Below are 17,875 nucleotides of genomic sequence, written 5' to 3'. Positions count from 1 at the left end.
ACTTGAAGAGATGGAAAATACTTACAAGTTTTGTGATGGAAAATGCAGCACCGTCATGTAGCACGTGGCAACCGTCAGCAATCGGGTACCTGCCATCAACGACAAACACAGGTGAGTAGTATGAAGTGATTCTGTTGACAATGCAACTTCAAAGGAATTATATGAGACATTGCTGCTTGTGTGTTGTATTCGCAAAAAGTGTAGTTTGTTGTGTGTGATATGAATGAATTTGTCGTGTGTAGTCAAATGCATTTGCCGTGTGTGATCAAATGCATTTGCCGTGTGTGATCAAATGCATTTGCCATGTCTGATCTACTGTGGTTGCCATGTCTGATCTACTGCCGTTGCTATGTCTGATGAACTGCCGTTGCCATGTAATATCAAGTGACGTTGCCATGTATTATCAACTGTAGTTGCCATGTATTATCAACTGCATTTGCCATGTATTATCAACTATGGTTGCCATATCCTATCAACTATGGTTGCCATGTCCTATCAACTGCCGTTGCCATGTATTATCAACTGAATTTGCCATGTATTATCAACTGCAGTTGCCATGTCCTATCAACTATGGTTGCCATGTATAATCAACTGTCGTTGCCATGTATTATCAACTGCATTTGCCATGTATTATCAACTGCATTTGCCATGTCCTATCAACTATGGTTGCCATGTACAATAAAAAATGTCGTTGACATGTATAGAAAAAAATTGTGGGTGCCAAATGTGAACAAACCAGATTATTCTGCACACTATGGTTGATATCGTGCCAGAAATCGGATACACATGGTTTTCTCGGTTATGAAAAAAACTGCCATTCAAACGAAGATTAAACGCATGCATTTTTTTCTTTTTTTCTGTAGGTCCTCCGACTACAATAAACGACAGCGCAGGGGCATCTCATGCGGGTACCTTTGAGCACACGGGAGGGTCATCACAACAGCAGGTCGCCGATGATACGACAAACAATGAAGAATTAGTGCCGGGGCTAGCAATCATTGAAGCGATGACAACAAGCACACCATTGCCCACAGGCACAAGCAACAATCAAGCAGACGAAACAGCCACAAATACTGAAGTGAATGATGAAACTGATGATGAAGCGCAATGGGATGAAGAAGATGTGCAATCAGTAATCGCGGTACCTCAAGCACCTTATGTTGGGCAGATATTTGCTACATTTGACGATGCCAAAGACTACTACCAGAATTACGCACTATTCCATGGGTTTGCGGTGAACACAGAATACCACAGGAAAAAAACAATGAGTACAACAGAGGTGAATTTATGTGTCACAAGGCACACAGGAACAAAAAGGGTAAGGGTGTTCTTCCTGTCATGCCGGAACGAAAAAGAGGCGTCGTTCTCAAGATAGAATGCCCTGTCCGGTGTAAGCTAAACGCGGATGGTGCGTGGTGGGTGGTCACCGAGTATTTCGGTGAACACAACCACGAACTGATAAAGAAGTTTGACCTGGTAAAATTTCTGAGGGCACACAGAGGGTTCAACCCAGTCGAGAAGAAGTTCATAAAATTGTTGCATGACTGTAACGTCGGTCCATCAAGAATGATCCAAATACTCTCCATGATAGACAGCAGAGATGGTAGTCTCAGTAGCATGTCGTACATACCAGCGGACGTCACGAACCTAAAGGCGAAATACAGAAGAGAGAGCAGGTTGGCTGACGTCGAAGACGCAATAGCTTACTTTGAAGATAAATCAAGGGAAGACAGTGATTTCTTCTACAGGATAAGATTGGACGACGAGGACCGTGTCAGAAACATGTACTGGGTGGATGGTGCTGCAAGAAGAGCGTATAGGCATTTCCATGATTGCATTTCCTTCGATGCAACGTATCTCACTAATATGTACAAGATGTCGTGCGCTCCATTCATAGGAATAAACAACCATAATCAGTCATTGCAGTTCGGGTGCGGCCTCGTTCGGAACGAAGATACCGATGGTTACACGTGGCTCTTCAAAAACTTCTTGGAGTGCATGGGTGTAGTTGCTCCGATGAACATAATTACAAACCAGGATTTCAGCATGCGAGCAGGCATTCAGGAGGTGTTTCCCTTGGCAGTGCATAGGCACTGCAGGTGGCATATCATTAAGAAGGCTGAGGAGGCACTAGGACCATTTTTTGCTGACCGTCCGGAGCTGCACAAGGCGTTCGAGTTGTGCGTGGACCACAGTTTGACGGTGGAGGAGTTTGAGAGGAGCTGGACGGCTATTATTGAAACTTACCAGGTCCAAGACAACGAGACTCTTGCTAGCCTGTGGGAGAAGCGAATGTACTGGGTTCTGGCCTACTTCATGCAGTGCTTCTTCCCATTCTTACAGACTACTCAGCACAACAAGGGGTTCAATGCTGTGTTGAAGCGGTACATCAGCCCTGGCAACTCATTGTTGCAGTTTGCCAAGCAGTACACAGCTTTGCAGAACAAAATATTAGGAGCAGAACTACAACAAGAGGCAAACACTGCACTGAAGCAGCCTAAGTTGCTAACATATTTACCGATGGAGAGGCATATGAGCAAGATATATACCGGCGCGATTTTTAACAAGTAAGTGCAGTATCGTATCCTCTTATTTGCAGTACCATGAGGGGTTTTAGGTGTCATGTACATTGCAACATATGGGACAGACTTTCCTTGTCGAGCTGAATCGTTCAAAATTACCAAACGTGTGCTTTGTAGGCATGTAATGTAGTTGCCGTGTCTGTTGATGTGAAGTGGCAGTGCGTAGTGAATACAAGTTTTAATGTGAAAACTGTATGTACTTGCCATCTGTGACAAAAAAATGATACGTTTGCCATGTTGAGTAAACTACAATTGCCATGTTGAGTAAACTACAATTGCCATGTCGAGTAAACTACATTTGCCATGTCGAGTAAACTACATTTGCCATGTTAAAATGAAAACTATATTCCAGAAAATGTTATTTTATCTGTATTTCCATGTACAATGTTGTGAGTTTGCCAATGCTTGGAAAAATATAAATTTGCCAAGTCGTACAAAAATACTTTTGATGTGCTAAGTAAAATGCATTTGCCATGGTAATCGACCTACGGTTGCCATGTTAAATGATATACGAGTTGCCATGTTTAGTGAGATGTGTTTGTCATGTTTAGTGAGATGCGTTTGTCATGTTAAATGAGATGCGGTTGCCATGTTAAATGAGATGCGGTTGCCATGTTAAATAAACTGCAGTTGCCATGTTATCTGAACTGCAGTTGCCATCATACATAAGTTTAACAAATAAATCACAAACAACGCGCAGGTTCCAAGAAGAATTAAAGCGTGCCAGCATGTACACGGCTTACAGGCTTGACGAACACACGTTCAAGGTGTGTTCTCTAATGGGCATGTCCTATTCGGAACCCGAAGACCCGAACAAGGGAAGGAACTACTTTATCAAGGCGTCTATAGACGAAGGCGAGTACTACTGCGAGTGCTGCAAGTTCGAACGGGACGGTATTGTGTGTTGTCACATACTGAAAGTGATGGACATGCTTGCGGTCACGCGCATGCCACGCCATTTCATACGACGGCGATGGACTTGGGACGCCGACGAATTGTTGGGGCCACAAACATCAGACACTGTTTTGGCGGTGCATGAGGACAGGCCAAAGGCGACCATGGAAGCCGTGAGACACGTTGTGTTGACCAAGAACTATGCAGAACTAATAGACGAAGCATGCAAGTGTGACGAGACAGCTAGGGTGGCAGAAAAACACAGAAAGGCCCTGAAAAGAGAGCTTGATGAGATCAAAAAGCGGAAGGACGAAGAAGCCTTACACAGGTCCCCCCGCACCTCAAGTGTGCCTTCATCCACGGGTCCTTCCTCTGAAAACTTCGAGATAGGTTCTGGGACAGCAAGCACACAAACCCAGGTCAGGAACCCGCCCCGTTCCGTCACAAAAGGGCGCCCAAAAGAGGTGAGATACAAGTCAGGGCTGGAAATTCAAGCAAAATTCAAGAAACCGAAAAAGGGGACGGGAAATACTTAGGCAAGTGTCAAGGACTGTAGCTTGGGAGTTGGAGATTCCTTTTTTTGGAAAAAGTGGATGGTCAAAAAGATTTTGCAAAACAGCGAGAATATGCGTTGGTTGACATTAGGATTCAATACAAACTGCCATGTGTCTATGACTAAACTTGCCACGTTTGTGCTACTATATTTGTCATCCAGCTGCCATCTAGTTTGCCATGTAATTTCTACTGAAACTGCCATGCGGTATCTACTGAAACTGCCATGTAATTTCTACTGAAACTGCCTTGTAATTTCTACTGAAACTGCCATATGGTTTCTACTGAAGCTGACATGAAATTTCTTCTGAAACTGCCATATGGTTTCTTCTGAAACTGCCATATGGTTTCTACTGAAACTGCCATATGGTTTCTATTGAAACTGCCATATGGTTTCTACTGAAACTGCCATCGCTTATCTTTCTACATTCAGACCACTTAGATTTCACACACGCATGTATTGCACTATAAACGTACTGTGAACAAACTAGTTGGAAACATCATATGCGAAATAACGGAAATATTCGAAACCATCATACTGTGGACATAAACGTGGTTCTTCTAACACCTAATCAGGTTCACACACACACATATATTACAAATAATTCAAACAGTACTCACGGGCTAAACAGTATGTACTACACTAAGGGGATGGGGGAAGTGGACGTAGTCATGACAGAGCACATAGACATAGTTTTTTTTAAAAAGGACAAGGTGATACCTTACATTCATCAAGCACAGAATGTAAGGTAGGCTTGCCATAAGGAGCATCATGCAATCACTTTTACTTCTTGATGGCAGTTTTGACAGCATCCTCCAAGAACTCCCGTGCATTCTCCCGCTTGTTGAAATCTCCATTCATAAGCCAGTTCCATGTGTATATTTTGCGGAGCTCTAGGACCATTGCATCTGTGATCGTAGGGACACGTCGACCTTCCCACTTTGCAAAGTACTCCAAAGCATGAAAGCCGCAGTCGTGCCTGCAAGGATAGAAAAAGTGAACTCGTGCCGACATGGAAAATGATGAACCTTAATGATAAAGTGACACGGTTTTAAGACTGCTGTGGACAACGCATGACAAAAGTTGGTAATTACCCGTTTCCTTGCTTCTCAGTCGTCACATACTCAATTGGAAAATGGCTGATCTGGACCTTCGAGTTTTTGTAGTGTCGCTTCCATGCCTCTTTCAGGTTAGCGATGAAGAATTCAGCATGCGTCGTCAAATATGTATCTTCTTCTGAGCGGATCGAATCAAGCACCTCAAAACGTTGGTACTTCAGGTCAACGCAGATCGCGTAGTGGTGGCCACACTTGTCATCTCGGTTGTGTGGTGCAAGCTCCTGGAACATGGGAAACATCACCTGTAAGATAAAAAATAGAGAAAAAGAAGAAATAAGAGTTCACACTAGAACAGATTGATGTAGTTTGAAAAATGACATTTAATATATTTTGCCGGATGTAGCAAAATAGGTACAAGAAAGGATAAGCAAAACAGTGCTACAAAAAATGCAGACACAGAGAAATGTTTATTTACCATGTTCAATTTAAAGGAGTTGCCATCCATGTATGAAGCCGCATAGTTTGCATTAAAAACAACAAAAACTATTTTACATGGCAACTGTTGCCACATGGAACATATGTCACGAAAGCCGTTTGTAACACACCATATCAAGTACATCTACTGACAGAAAATAGGCATACCATGCAAAAAGGAAATGTATCAGGAAGTAGAGACACTCACATATTTTTTCAATGTGAGCTTGAAATCACCATGCGTGGCAAAATGCGTCCTCAGAAGTTTGTGGTGGAAGTCACCATCCCATATCTTGCATGTCACGCTATACTGCATGATCGTCTTGTCGGGACAAACGTCCACGTGCGTGTTGATGAAGTCAATCCCGCATGCAAGTACATTCTTCGACATCTTGCCAAGTGGCCTCACAGACTCAGCAAGATCACCCAGATCAACGTAAGTGACATCGCATTGTACGATTTTCGTTCTATCCAAACATGAGCTGTATGAAAATGATGTAACATGAAAGAATCATGACTACTACAAAAATGGAAAAACATAAAACATAGACAACGCATGGCTAGATCAGGAAATAAAGCACTAAAAAATGGTAGAAAATCAAAGGAAAAGGGTTATTGTGGTGTGGACATTACGCTCTCAACTCCTTCATATGCTTGTTGTTCGATCTGGCATTTCCAAAACGCTTGAGAATGTCGTATAGCTGGTTCTGCTCCTTTGTCGCCTTAACTACGGGCTCGTAGTCATCCCCGCGTGGTGCATGGACCACCCTAATCTGCCTCACAGATCCAGGCGTGGCACTTTTAATGGTATCCTCAGATACGGACTCAGTTGTCACATTAGAACTTCATTGCCACTTAACCCGTGAGGACCTCCTGTACAATGCTTCATCTTCAATCCTACGGTACGCGTCTTTGAGTGACGGCGAAATCTCAAGAGGGGTGGCTGTAGGAAAGACGAAACAACGGGTTAGGAATATTGTAAGCAAATGGAGAAAATAAAATTTCAGAAAAGAGTGAAAATGTAGGTGCTAATTGAGGAAGTCATATGGAGTTGCCATGTAGAAGACCACTCTAATTGCCACATGCATTACACTGGGATTGCCATGCCTAATCAACTGTAGCTGCCATGACTAATCAACTGCAGTTGCCATGCAGCAAAACTAAGGTTGCCTTGTGCATTCCAAAAAGAATTTGCAATGTGGGGTCAATGTGTAGTTGCCATGTGGCATCAACTGTAGTTGCCATGTGGTGACAACTGTAGTTGCCATGTGCATTTCATTAGATTTGCCATCACCAGTCACAAACAAAAAAAAACTTGTGACAAACATCGTGGAAAAGAAAATAATGTACCTTGCACTATCGGCTCAGCAAACTTCACAGCCTTCCTGCCGTCAAGAATTGGTTGTGACATCATTGGGACCGTGTCCGCCGGAAAAGCAAACGCAACAGGCATAGGATCTTGCACTGCTGTTGCATCTGCACTGCGATCGATGCCAAGGATGCAGCTCGGTGGGGTGAAATCTATTGGGTGCCTCTCCCGCAAACCATCCGGATCTTGAGCAAGTTGCTGCGCAGAATCAAGAGGTGACAGATCAACAAACATTCCTGCATCGTCTGCTATGGGTTCATCAGGCTTGTTAGTGGGCACGGGCGCGGTGTCAGTGACCTCCGTTGCAACTTCCTTCACTATCCTCCTGTTTGGGCTATATGGGACGCCAGTGTTGACTGGGAGCTTCGAAGTGCGCAGATTTAAGTTGGCGTTCTCCATGACTATGGTGGGCGCAGACCGTTCCAAAGGTTCACCTCCTGCGTCGGCAGTATCCCGGACTTCCGTTTTCTCCATGACAATGCTTTTGGCAGGAGGTGGGAACAACGTCGAAGCAGACACAAACATGGACTCGTCTCTCCTCCTCGAAACTGCACCTGGTGCGTTTGATGTTTGCGCAGGATGCTTGCGGGGGCTACGCCGCATAGGTGGCAGACCGGATCGCGCAACGGTCGTCGTAACAGCCTCTGGACCACCAACCGATGGAGCTGCTGTGTGATGAGACTCAACTGTGGGTGGCCTCTCTTTCTGAACCGTTGCCACGGCCTCTGGACCACCAGACACGTGCTTGGAACCCATATCAGATGAGCGGAAATCTTCCTTGTTTAGGACAATCTCAGGAGCATTCACTTCAGCACTTGCTGATGGAGTGGCATTGCTCAAAACAGCAGTCCTCATCGACAACAGTGTGGGCAATATCTCAGCGGTGCTGGCGGATACTGACTCATCACTCCCAGATGTACGGATGGTCACTGTTGTGGTCTGCAAATCTGCAACCGGCGGAGATGGTCTGTAATGCCCAGGATGAAGTTATACCGGGGACTTGTGATGAATTCAAGCCCGGGGTATAAAGTCATCCTAAACACGTAGCAAGGTGGAAAAATCATACACGCATACAACATATGAAAGGGGTACAGGAATAATAAGCCAGGCAACACATGCCCCAGAATATAATATAGTAATATAACATCATATTATTACAATCTCATAATATCCGACTCCGGATCTAAAAAGATAAAATACCACCCTGCTACAAGCCCCGGATCACCCGACTAGGAACCCAATCTACTGATCGTACGAATAAGTAACATAGAAACGCCCACGGTCCTCGTCGTACTCCCACTGCAGCTCCTGAGCATCAGCATTATCGAACTCAGTCGTACCTGCATCTGAGGTGTTGTAGTAACTGTGAGCCACGAGGACTCAGCAATCCCGATACCCGGGGTAACAAGACTAAGCAAGTTTAATAGGAGGGTTCAGGCTGTTTAAGTGGAGCTGCTGCAAGCGACTAAGCATTGTATGGTAGCTAACATACGCAAATCAGAGTTAAGGTGAGAAGGCCCACGCCAACGGTCAAGACTAATGATCACTAAGTGATCCTAGCTATCTTACGGTCAGACATAACCCCATCGTGTTCTCTTCCCGGATTCCTCCGAAAAGAGACAATCACGGTACGCACACGGTTGGTGTATTTTAATTAAGTTAACTTCCGATTATCTACCACCGGTATTAAACAAATCCAATCCGCCCATAATCGCCGGCACGGCTTTCGAAAGATAATACCCTGCAGGGGTGTTCCAACTTAGCCCATGACAAGCTCTCATGGCATGCGGAGACAATCCTCCATAGTAAAGAATCCGATCAGACTCAGGTTCTAGTTGCACAAGACATTTCTGCAAAGGCGAAACAAATCCAGCAAAGACCTCCCGGCGTGCCGACACCCTGATAGTAGCCGCGCGTATCTCGTCTCAGGCCACGACCGGATGAGCTATGCATACAGTGGCCAAATACCCAAGTTGCCAAGGGGCGGCCCTGCACGGTGCTCTAGTTTGGACCAACACTCATGAGGAGCACTGGCCCGGGTTGTTGATTAAAAGAGTCCACGGGTTCTAGCCGGTCCCTATGCAAGTTTTAGTTGTTATGCCAAATGGTAAAACCAATGTTGGGCCTTGCTGGAAATGTTTAACCCAAATGAACTATCAAGGGGTCCCCATAAAACCCTACCGCGTTAGGAACGCAAGATCAAGGAACATAATACCGGACTGACCGTACTTAAGGCGGCAAGAGCGGAACAAAACACCAAGCAAAAGGCTTAGCCTTCCGCCCTTTACCAAGTATATAAGAGTGCATTATTAACATAGCAATATTGTGATATCCCAGAATATATATATTATGATCCAACAAGGATCAACCTGCAACTAGCAACGCTATAAGAACAAGGGGCTTAAAAACAAGCGCTACCTAGCCAATCAAGGTTTTGCTGGGACAGGATTGGTTAGAGTCATCGAGGCAACATAAGGGGCTAAACATGTGATAGGATTCGTTGACATAGCGAAAGAGCGTATAACTAGCCAAACAAGCATAGTAATGGTATCACGGGTAAGGATCATCTTGCCTGGTAATTCCTCGGTAGGATCGGTAAACAACTCCTCGGTATGATCGTAATCAACGGAACCCTCGTTCACGAAATCGTCTCCCGGAGCTACCCACACACAAACAAGAATACAATAAACATACCACACAACAAAGTGCATATGAAACATGTATGCATATGACTATATGATGCAACGAATCGAAACGTTAACGGAAACGAAGGGGCACGATGATCGGAGGGAGTTATGAAGTGGACAGCAAGGAAATGGCCCAATCTTGTCAGGACAAGGTAGCCATTGGATAGGGGAGGTGAAATTGATTGAAAACCATATAAAGATCATAGCAATCGGAGTTACGAGCAAGAAATGACAAGCATATCAAGTTACAAGAAAATCTGCCAAAAACAACAACTTAGCTACTTCAACACAACAATTAAATATGCTACAGCAACTCAAATAGAAATCTAAGAACATGGCTGGAAAGAGCATTTCAACTACAACAATAAAGTCCAACTAAGCTACTCATGAAAATGCTTGGAAGACAATTAAAACAGGAGCTAAACATGTGACAAAATTACTGTTTACAGACTTAGTAGAAATTTAGCATGGCAAGCAGGAAACAGAATCTGGAAGCAACTTTAGAGCATGGTAGTTAACACATACAGCAAAATCTTCTACAGCAACATAGCATGAAAATGTTAAGCATGACACCCTTAACAAAAGTTCCTTACTGAAGTTTAGCTAGATATGCACAGGTTAAAAGATAACAGGAGCTAAACATGGCATCTGGATTATTTCAACACTTAGGACTTAGTGAAATTTACCACATGTTTAAAACAGAATTTAGTAGCAACTTCAACAGCTTGTGCCACTCAACATAATGATCCAAAAATTACAACAAAAATCCTACAGCACCATGGCATGACATAGAAGACAATGGCACAAAGTTTACCCCTAAGGCTATTATCATGTGGGCCATGCATCAAATCTAAAACAGCAACAGATTATTTCAACACTTAGGACTTAGTGAAATTTACCACATGTTTAAAACAGAATTTAGTAGCAACTTCAACAGCTTGTGCCACTCAACATAATGATCCAAAAATTACAACAAAGATCCTACAGCACCATGGCATGACATAGAAGACAATGGCACAAAGTTTACCCCTAAGGCTATTATCATGTGGGCCATGCATCAAATCTAAAACAGCAACAGATTCAAATATTCATGCACACAAACTTGCTCAAAACTCAAAAAAAAAATACCACCATCAGATTCCTTGGATTTTTCTACCCCAAAAACATATATAATATGTTGGGGGTTGCTTGGAAAAATAATGCACAATTGCAAAGAACATAAACTGCCAATTATGGAAATATCCAAAAACGTATTATTCCCAAAAGGGAACATTCCCAAACAGGCCAACTCCCACGAGTTGATTAAGATATGCACTGGAGTGGATGACAGGTGGGGTCTGGATGCTAGTGAGGCTGACCAATGGGACCCACCTGTCAGCGAGACTGGATAAGCAAAAATGCGCGCTGAGGGGACTCGAGCCTGTGATCAAGCCTGACGAAACTGAAGCGCCTACCACTGCGGTACGCGCGTGCGTCTGAACATACAGGCGCTGCAGCTTAGATGAAGTATCGACAGGAACTACGCCACTGCTCAAGCAGAACAGAGCATAGCAGAGCCGCGCGCTGGGTTGCCGGAGTGATAACGACGGCGATAGCCGGAGTGATAACGACGGCGATAGCCGGAGTGATAACGACGGCGATAGCCGGAGTGGCTCATGGGGGTGGAAGCGGTGCACGGCCAGGTGGTGCAGAGGCACAGCAGGGCTGGCCTGGTGTGGCGTGGTGAGGTGTGCCCGAGTCCAAGTTGTCGCTTGGTTCGGGTGCGCGACGGCGAGCAGCGGCGACAGCAGCTAGGCAGGGCGCACAGCGAGGGGAGCGAGCGCGGTGAGCACGGCGAAGCAACGCGGAGGAGCTAGCACGCGCACGGGCAGACAGAGCTGCTGCAAAACAAGCCCTGACGAAACAACAGACGCGCGAGACAGAACACGCCGGAGCACGGCGAGCACGCAAAATATCGGCTACGGATCGGGCATCTACGACGAGATAACGGAGCCGGAATGGAATGAGGAAGAAGGTGGGTATACCTTCTTACCCTAGGACGCGCTGAGGACGCCGGAGAGGGGCTGACGGCGACGTGGCGGAGCTCTGAACTTCAGCGCGCCGTTCTGTCCTGACAGAAGAAGAGGAAGAAGCGGCGCCGTCTTGGGGACCCGCGAGCTCGTAGGGGAAGAAGACGGCGTAGTCGACGCAGGGGATCACCGGAGTCAGCCTTGGCTCGGAAGAAGATGACCGGAGCACGTCGACGGCGAGACGGGTGCTCTCGGCTCCGCTCGGGTGAGATGGGAGAGGCTAGATCTGGCGCCCCTTACCTGCTGGCGGCGGAGAGGAGTGAGAGGAGGAACCCTAGGGGTAGGTGCGGACGCCGAGGGGGGTTTAAAGGGGGGCTCATCGCCGTGGCTGGCCGAGGTGTAAAGGTGTTCGACACCTCGGCGTCGCCATGTGAGAGCGGAGGGGACCGAGGAGGGAGACGCATCGCGAGAGAGAGAGGCTGGCGAGTGGGACCGGGCGGCGTCCAGCGTGGAAAGGGGGGAGCGGCCTCGCGCTCGCACGCTGAGAGCCTGCGGGCTTAGATGGCCCGAGGTGCTGGGCTGGTGGCGCTGGTGCTGCTGCGAGCGCCACTGTTGCTGGGTTGCCGCTGCTGTTGGGCCAAAGAGAGGGGGGGAGCCCAGGTAATAAGAAAAGGATTCCTTTTCTTTAAAATAAAAACAGAAACCCTTTGGAAATGCACAGGAAACATGAGTAGGTTTTTAGCAAAACTAAAAATACCCTCATGCTCATGGATTTATTCAGAATTTTATAAAATTGGTTTGGAAGGTGTTACATCAGGGGTGTTACATGATCGCCCGCTTCCGTCAGAGCTAGTGGGGGCAGTGGACGGTGCAGGTGCACTTTTCTCTGCTTGCGGATCATGAATGCCTGAATTGCCACATGTCGACAGCTTTGAATGGATGCGTTCAAGTGGGTCTTCAGGAATCTCTTTGGTCACGCATTTAGTAGTCTTCTTAACCCTGCGAGAAAGCACATGAAGTGTGTGAAAAAAAGTGACAAAAAATAAGATGTGCCGCATTTGCCATTTGGAAAACAAGGTTTAGATGAGCACACATGATAACGTGGGTGATGGAAGTTAGAAGAAAGCTGGCAGTTGCCACAACAGTGGAAAAGTTAGTTGCCATGTAGTTTAGTTAGCAGTTGCCATAAAAACATGCTGGAGTTGCCATGTAGGAAAAAAAAGGAAAGAAGAGATCATGAAAAAAACAGCAAGTTGCAAAATTTGGTTCAGTTATTAGAAGGCTATCAGTTGTCATATCACTTAAAAAGGATTTGCCATGTCTTAATGCTAGTGCCTGCCATAAGAAACATGCAGGAATTTGCCATGTGGTGATTTTTTTTTAAAAAGATCATTTAAAAACGGCAGTTGCCATATGTGACATGTAGCAGTAGACCATGTGCAAAATACAGCCAAATGCCATGTGAATCAGACCATAGTTGCCACAGAAAATGTATAAAATAATAAAGGATTGTCTACGATCTAGGATGCATCAAGCTAATAAAATAAAAAGGTAAAAAATGACAAATAAAGATCAGGGGGTAACACACTTCTTGATTTGCTTCCTCATATTTGGCAACACGACAGGATCCCCGGTATTGGACGTCAACGCGCGAGGTGGCAACCTATTGGAAGTGGTGTCACCAGGATTGGCAGCACCCCTGTTCAAACGGGCCGAAGCACGTGTTGGCGTTGCTACATGTTTTTTCGTGGATGCTCGTCCACCAGCTGTCGGCTCACTGCATGTAAAAAGAAATGACAGCAAAAACAGTATAACAAAGCATGAGACTCGAGAAAATCATGACACGCTTGGCGAGAAAATATGAAAAAAAGACCGGCCTGTTGAAAAGTAAGCACAAACAAAATAATAAAATAGACATCGAACCTTCTCCTAGCAGCTACTGGATCGGTCCTAGACCTCTTGGCAGCAGAACCTTGGCCAGCATCTTTTGCAGCCCTGCCCCTCTTGGATGGGGACACTGCCGTGTCTCTCGCAACAGTTTGTATATTGCCTTTCTCCGATGATGTAACTTTCAGTCCAGCCTTGCCCTTCTTTGCGTCTGCACGAACGTCGGCATGTTCATCCTCGGCGGCTTCATGATGCACGTTCTCCAATTCAACGTCGTCGTCCTGCTCGTCTCCGACTAGCTCGTCTTGCGTGTCGAGGACTTCCTGAGAGCTGTTATAGTCGTATCTGCCACGGCAACCAGTTGGCCGATTTGTCCGTTCTCCAATGTACGACGAGAACTGCCTCGCAACACCATCGGTGTCGGTGTATTTGAGAGCCGTCAAGCCCCCGACCAACTTTCCGAGCAAGCCAGTCATGCCGGAAGCAAACTGCCCAACTAGAGCCTCAACAGGTGCCCTCGCCTGAGTACAAAACAAAATGTATCAAACAAAACCAATCGTATTATAGTCGTGGGCGTAAGAAAAAGGAACCAACACAAAATAAACATCGATGATTACCTCGGGAGTACAAGATGGGGCTGAGTGTACATCCATCCACTTGCCAAAATTTTGTGGCCCACCAAACACACTGTAGTCTATAGCATGCTTGGCCATCAGCTGAAAAACAACAGTAAACATATAAAACATTTCGAAAAGGAATAAGAAGCACAGACCACAAAATCATGTATTTAAAAAAAAGGGAGGAGAAAAGGACGGATTTATGACACGGGCTGTCGGAGTTGCCTTGTGATATCAAACATGGGTGCCGTGTGCAGCCAAAACCATGGCTGCCAAGGTAAACTACAGTTGCCATGTTCAGTGCACTACAGTTGCCATGTTCAGTGCACTATAGTTGCCATGTTCAGTGTACTGCAGTTGCCATGCTGAGAAAACTACAGTTGCCATGTTCAGAAAACTACAGTTGCCATGTTCAGAAAAATACAGTTGCCATGCTGAGAAAACTACAGTTGCCATGCTGAGAAAACTACATTTGCCATGTTAAAATGAAAACTGTATTTCCAAAGGATATGTCATGCAACCATGGCTGCTAAAGGAAAATGGCAGACAAACATGAATGCAAATAGACATGCAATATTAGGCTAAAAAATGATTGCCACATAAGGATTGTATCTTAAGTTGTGCGACAAACAGGAATAATGAAACGCCATGCAAGAAAAGAACTCGGGACTAACCTGTAATTTCCCATATTTTGTCTCAGAGATCCTGTCTGCGGCAAGCACAGCCTTGACAGCATCGTACGTCCAGGCCGAGACAGCAAACTTGTGAGGAGGCGGAGGGCCTCCTACCCCAGTAAAGTCAACAGTGGAGAGATCTAGACGATCAACATACATGAGCTGGTGTACACAGTTAGAAGCAAAAGAAGTTGTGTCAGTTGTCTTAGAGCTATGCTAAGAAAAATAGAAGGTAATGTAGTATGCTTCAGACATCAATTTGAATGAAGAATGCAACTGAGAAGGATTTTGCCATGTACATATGTCAGTTGCCATCATATTTAGCTGTCAGTTGCCATCATATTTAGCTGTCAGTTGCCATCATATTTATCTGTTAAGTTGCCATCTTACTTAGCTGGCTAATTGTCATCAAATTTAGCTGGCTGGTTGCCATCAAATTTAGCTATTGGTTGCCACCAGATGTGTATGGTAGTTTCCATCATACAAAAAAAGGGTTGTCATGACATATCTTACACGGTTGCAGTCAAGAAAAAAAAGGAAGGGAGAAAAGAAAGTACCATTAGGTGCAAGCGACACCCCTTCTGGTACATCTTGTTCGAGAATGCATCATGCAGGAAGTTCGCGATGAATTTGCACCAATTCATGTTCTTAACTTCTCCAATCTTTGCCTGTACAACAAAATTTCAGGACAGAGAATTTGACACGTCAGCATTCAAAAGTTAAAAAACAAGAACAATGTAGCGGTTAAGTACCTTGCAGCTGTAATCAGAATCAAAACACATTGAATGCAAAAATGGAGGAATGAAAAGAGAGAGAATTCACCAAGATAGGGAAGCACTTGTTGCTTGGACGAAGAGATGTCGTAGGCGCAAAGACAGCTGCGATCAGGTACATGAGAAGCTTCATCTTGAATATCTCACCATGGGTTCGCATGCCCTCCAGCGCAGTTGCCAGCGCAGTCGTGTTAGGCATGGATTCCATGCCAGGAAACAAACGGGCAAACAAGGATTTCTCGATATCATTATCCACCTCGTACGGGACATTGAGTTCTCCACGGGGCACGCCCAACGTGTAGAACACAGATTCCTTGTCCAACGGCAGTCTACCGCGTCCCGGAATCACAAATTCCCTGGAGGCAGGGTCATATGTCTCGCCGAGCCAGTCACATAAGGGGTTTACTAGATTCTTGCACCGAACATCCATCAAAGCATGCATCCCCATCTCACCAGCAGCTCCCTTCTGCTATCCCCTGTTATGCTGACGTTTCTTCTTCTGCAAAAAAAAACAATGAGGATATGTTGTTGCCGTAATCAGTTTAGTGGGAATTCAGATCTAAAAAGGAAAAATTGAATACACAATGCCAAATTAAAACATAGGTGTGTGGGGGGTGACCTCATCACCAGCTTTTGACCGACCGGTCGCCCGATTCCGCGGCGGTACCTCCATGAAGTCATCATCATCGTCCTGATGGTCGCCGCGAGCCATTGTGCTACAGTAACAACAAAAAACACACATCAAAAGGAGCAACACGTATTAAAAAACCAGAAATGTAGCCAAAGTGGGAGAGCAGAAAAATGCAGATACATGGCAACAGCACATGTCTCTGCTTCTTAAATGATTCAATTGTCATCTGCAAGTGTCAAGCTACAATGCAGCTAGATTCATGTTGCCATTAGTGGTGGCAGATAACTAAAATGGTGTTTCAAAAACAGGGGCAGACATATGCTAGATTCAAGTTATATGTTAACAAAACATCTAGTTGTGGCAGATAAAAAGGCACTCCATCTGACATGGCAACTAACACAGCTACTTTCAGAAATCAGTTGCCATCAGTGATGGCAGTTGTTGAAATTGCCATGGCAATCATTCTCAAACACTTTGAAAATGCACATACAAAAAGGTACCCAAAAAAAACCAACAGTAACATTATTGTACCAATTACATGGCAACTGACACATTTGTTTCAGAAATTAATTGCCATCAGATGTGGTAGTTGATGGAATTCAATTGACTTTCATTCTCAAACACTATGAAAATTGTGCCTACAATGCACAACTCACATGGCAACTGACTCAGTTCATTCAAAAATTCAGTTGCCATCAGTGGTGGCAGTTGTTGAAATTGAATGTCAATCATTCTCAAAACAATTTGAAATGCACCTAAAAAAGTAGATTCAAACAAAACCAAAAACAGTAACATTATCTAACAATTTACATGGCAACTGAAAACAATTGTTTCAAAAATTAGTTGCCATCACAGGTGGTTATTAGATATTGAAAATGATTTGACTTCCATTCTCATACAATCTGAAATGCGCCTAAGATGCACAACTCACATGGCAACTGACTCAGTTGATTCAAAAAATCAGTTGCCATCAGTGGTGGCAGTTGTTTCAAATTGTCATGGCAAATCTTTCTCAAACAATTTCAAAATACATCTAAAAAGGAAGATTCAAAACAAAACCTAACAGTAACATTGTTGTACCAATTACATGGCAACTGAAACAGTTGTTTCAAAAATTAGTTGCCATCAGAGGTGGTAGATATTTGAAACTGACTTTACTTTCATTCTCATACAATCTGAAATGCCTAAAATGCACCACTGACATGGCAACTTACACAGTTATTTCAGAAATCAATTGCCATCAGTGGTGGCAATTGATTCAAATTATCGTTGGAATCATCATCAAAATTCTGAAAATGCGCCTAAATTAGATCTAGGGTTCGTCCACAACAAGCATAACAAAAATTTCATCAACACAAACGCCTCGACACTGACGGCATCAGCATTTCAGGAGCGACATAATGAACTACAACAGCAACAACATCGCCAACCGAAAAAGCAATTGCAATAGCAAATGCGGTTGGCAATTCGGCAAGTCTCGCCGGCTTGACGCCGAGAGAGACGGCGACGAGACCATAACGAGCTATCGTGCGGGAAGGGTGAGCAAATCAACCAACTCCTCGCCGGCGGCAACACAGGCGCACCGCGAGAAACGACGGCATCTCGAGAAATCTAGAGGGGAAATCGAGGAAGCACACAAAGGGGATAGCAATTGGGGGGAATGGGTG

General features: G+C 44.9%; 3 protein-coding genes across 3 annotated transcripts; 1 reads left to right on the top strand and 2 right to left on the bottom strand.

Moving 5' to 3' along the window:
• The first annotated feature begins 1,617 nt into the window (after positions 1-1,617).
• Positions 1,618-4,012, top strand: LOC119293024 (protein FAR1-RELATED SEQUENCE 5-like). The gene is made up of 3 exons (XM_037571635.1): positions 1,618-2,250; positions 2,344-2,567; positions 3,283-4,012. The coding sequence occupies exons 1-3, from the start codon at positions 1,618-1,620 to the stop codon at positions 4,010-4,012; spliced, it is 1,587 nt and encodes a 528-aa protein (XP_037427532.1).
• Positions 4,013-4,605: 593 nt separating this feature from the next.
• On the bottom strand, positions 4,606-7,080 carry LOC119294257. The gene is made up of 5 exons (XM_037572476.1): positions 6,912-7,080; positions 6,195-6,504; positions 5,770-6,043; positions 5,124-5,389; positions 4,606-5,008 (listed from the first exon to the last, which is right to left on the bottom strand). Exons 2-5 carry the CDS (start codon positions 6,209-6,211, stop codon positions 4,813-4,815), a joined length of 753 nt encoding a protein of 250 aa, XP_037428373.1. The 5' UTR covers positions 6,212-6,504; positions 6,912-7,080; the 3' UTR covers positions 4,606-4,812.
• A 6,118-nt stretch (positions 7,081-13,198) lies between these two features.
• LOC119293023 lies at positions 13,199-16,025 on the bottom strand. Its single transcript, XM_037571634.1, has 7 exons — positions 15,697-16,025; positions 15,557-15,563; positions 15,362-15,472; positions 14,805-14,966; positions 14,131-14,229; positions 13,550-14,034; positions 13,199-13,403 (listed from the first exon to the last, which is right to left on the bottom strand). The coding sequence occupies exons 1-7, from the start codon at positions 16,023-16,025 to the stop codon at positions 13,199-13,201; spliced, it is 1,398 nt and encodes a 465-aa protein (XP_037427531.1).
• Positions 16,026-17,875: the final 1,850 nt, after the last annotated feature.

Source organism: Triticum dicoccoides, chromosome 4B (assembly GCF_002162155.2).
Source record: "Triticum dicoccoides isolate Atlit2015 ecotype Zavitan chromosome 4B, WEW_v2.0, whole genome shotgun sequence".
Taxonomy (NCBI): Eukaryota; Viridiplantae; Streptophyta; class Magnoliopsida; order Poales; family Poaceae; genus Triticum; species Triticum dicoccoides.
Note: the sequence above shows the minus strand (reverse complement) of the source record. Positions and strands in the feature narration are given on the sequence as shown.

Bases quoted from the DNA above. Each gene is read 5' to 3' on its own strand.
- LOC119293024 (XM_037571635.1), top strand. From the start codon at position 1,618: ATGTCGTACATACCAGCGGACGTCACGAACCTAAAGGCGAAATACAGA. The intron at 2,251-2,343 runs GTCCAAGACAAC...CCATTCTTACAG, and splicing joins CTATTATTGAAACTTACCAG to ACTACTCAGCACAACAAGGG. The intron at 2,568-3,282 runs GTAAGTGCAGTA...AACAACGCGCAG, and splicing joins ACCGGCGCGATTTTTAACAA to GTTCCAAGAAGAATTAAAGC.
- LOC119294257 (XM_037572476.1), bottom strand. The intron at 5,390-5,769 runs GTGAGTGTCTCT...TTTATCTTACAG, and splicing joins AGCTCACATTGAAAAAATAT to GTGATGTTTCCCATGTTCCA. The intron at 5,009-5,123 runs GTAATTACCAAC...CTATCCTTGCAG, and splicing joins ACTGAGAAGCAAGGAAACGG to GCACGACTGCGGCTTTCATG.
- LOC119293023 (XM_037571634.1), bottom strand. From the start codon at position 16,025: ATGGGGATGCATGCTTTGATGGATGTTCGGTGCAAGAATCTAGTAAAC. The intron at 14,230-14,804 runs GTTAGTCCCGAG...GTTGTTTTTCAG, and splicing joins CAAAATATGGGAAATTACAG to CTGATGGCCAAGCATGCTAT. The intron at 13,404-13,549 runs GTTCGATGTCTA...TTTTACATGCAG, and splicing joins CCAGTAGCTGCTAGGAGAAG to TGAGCCGACAGCTGGTGGAC.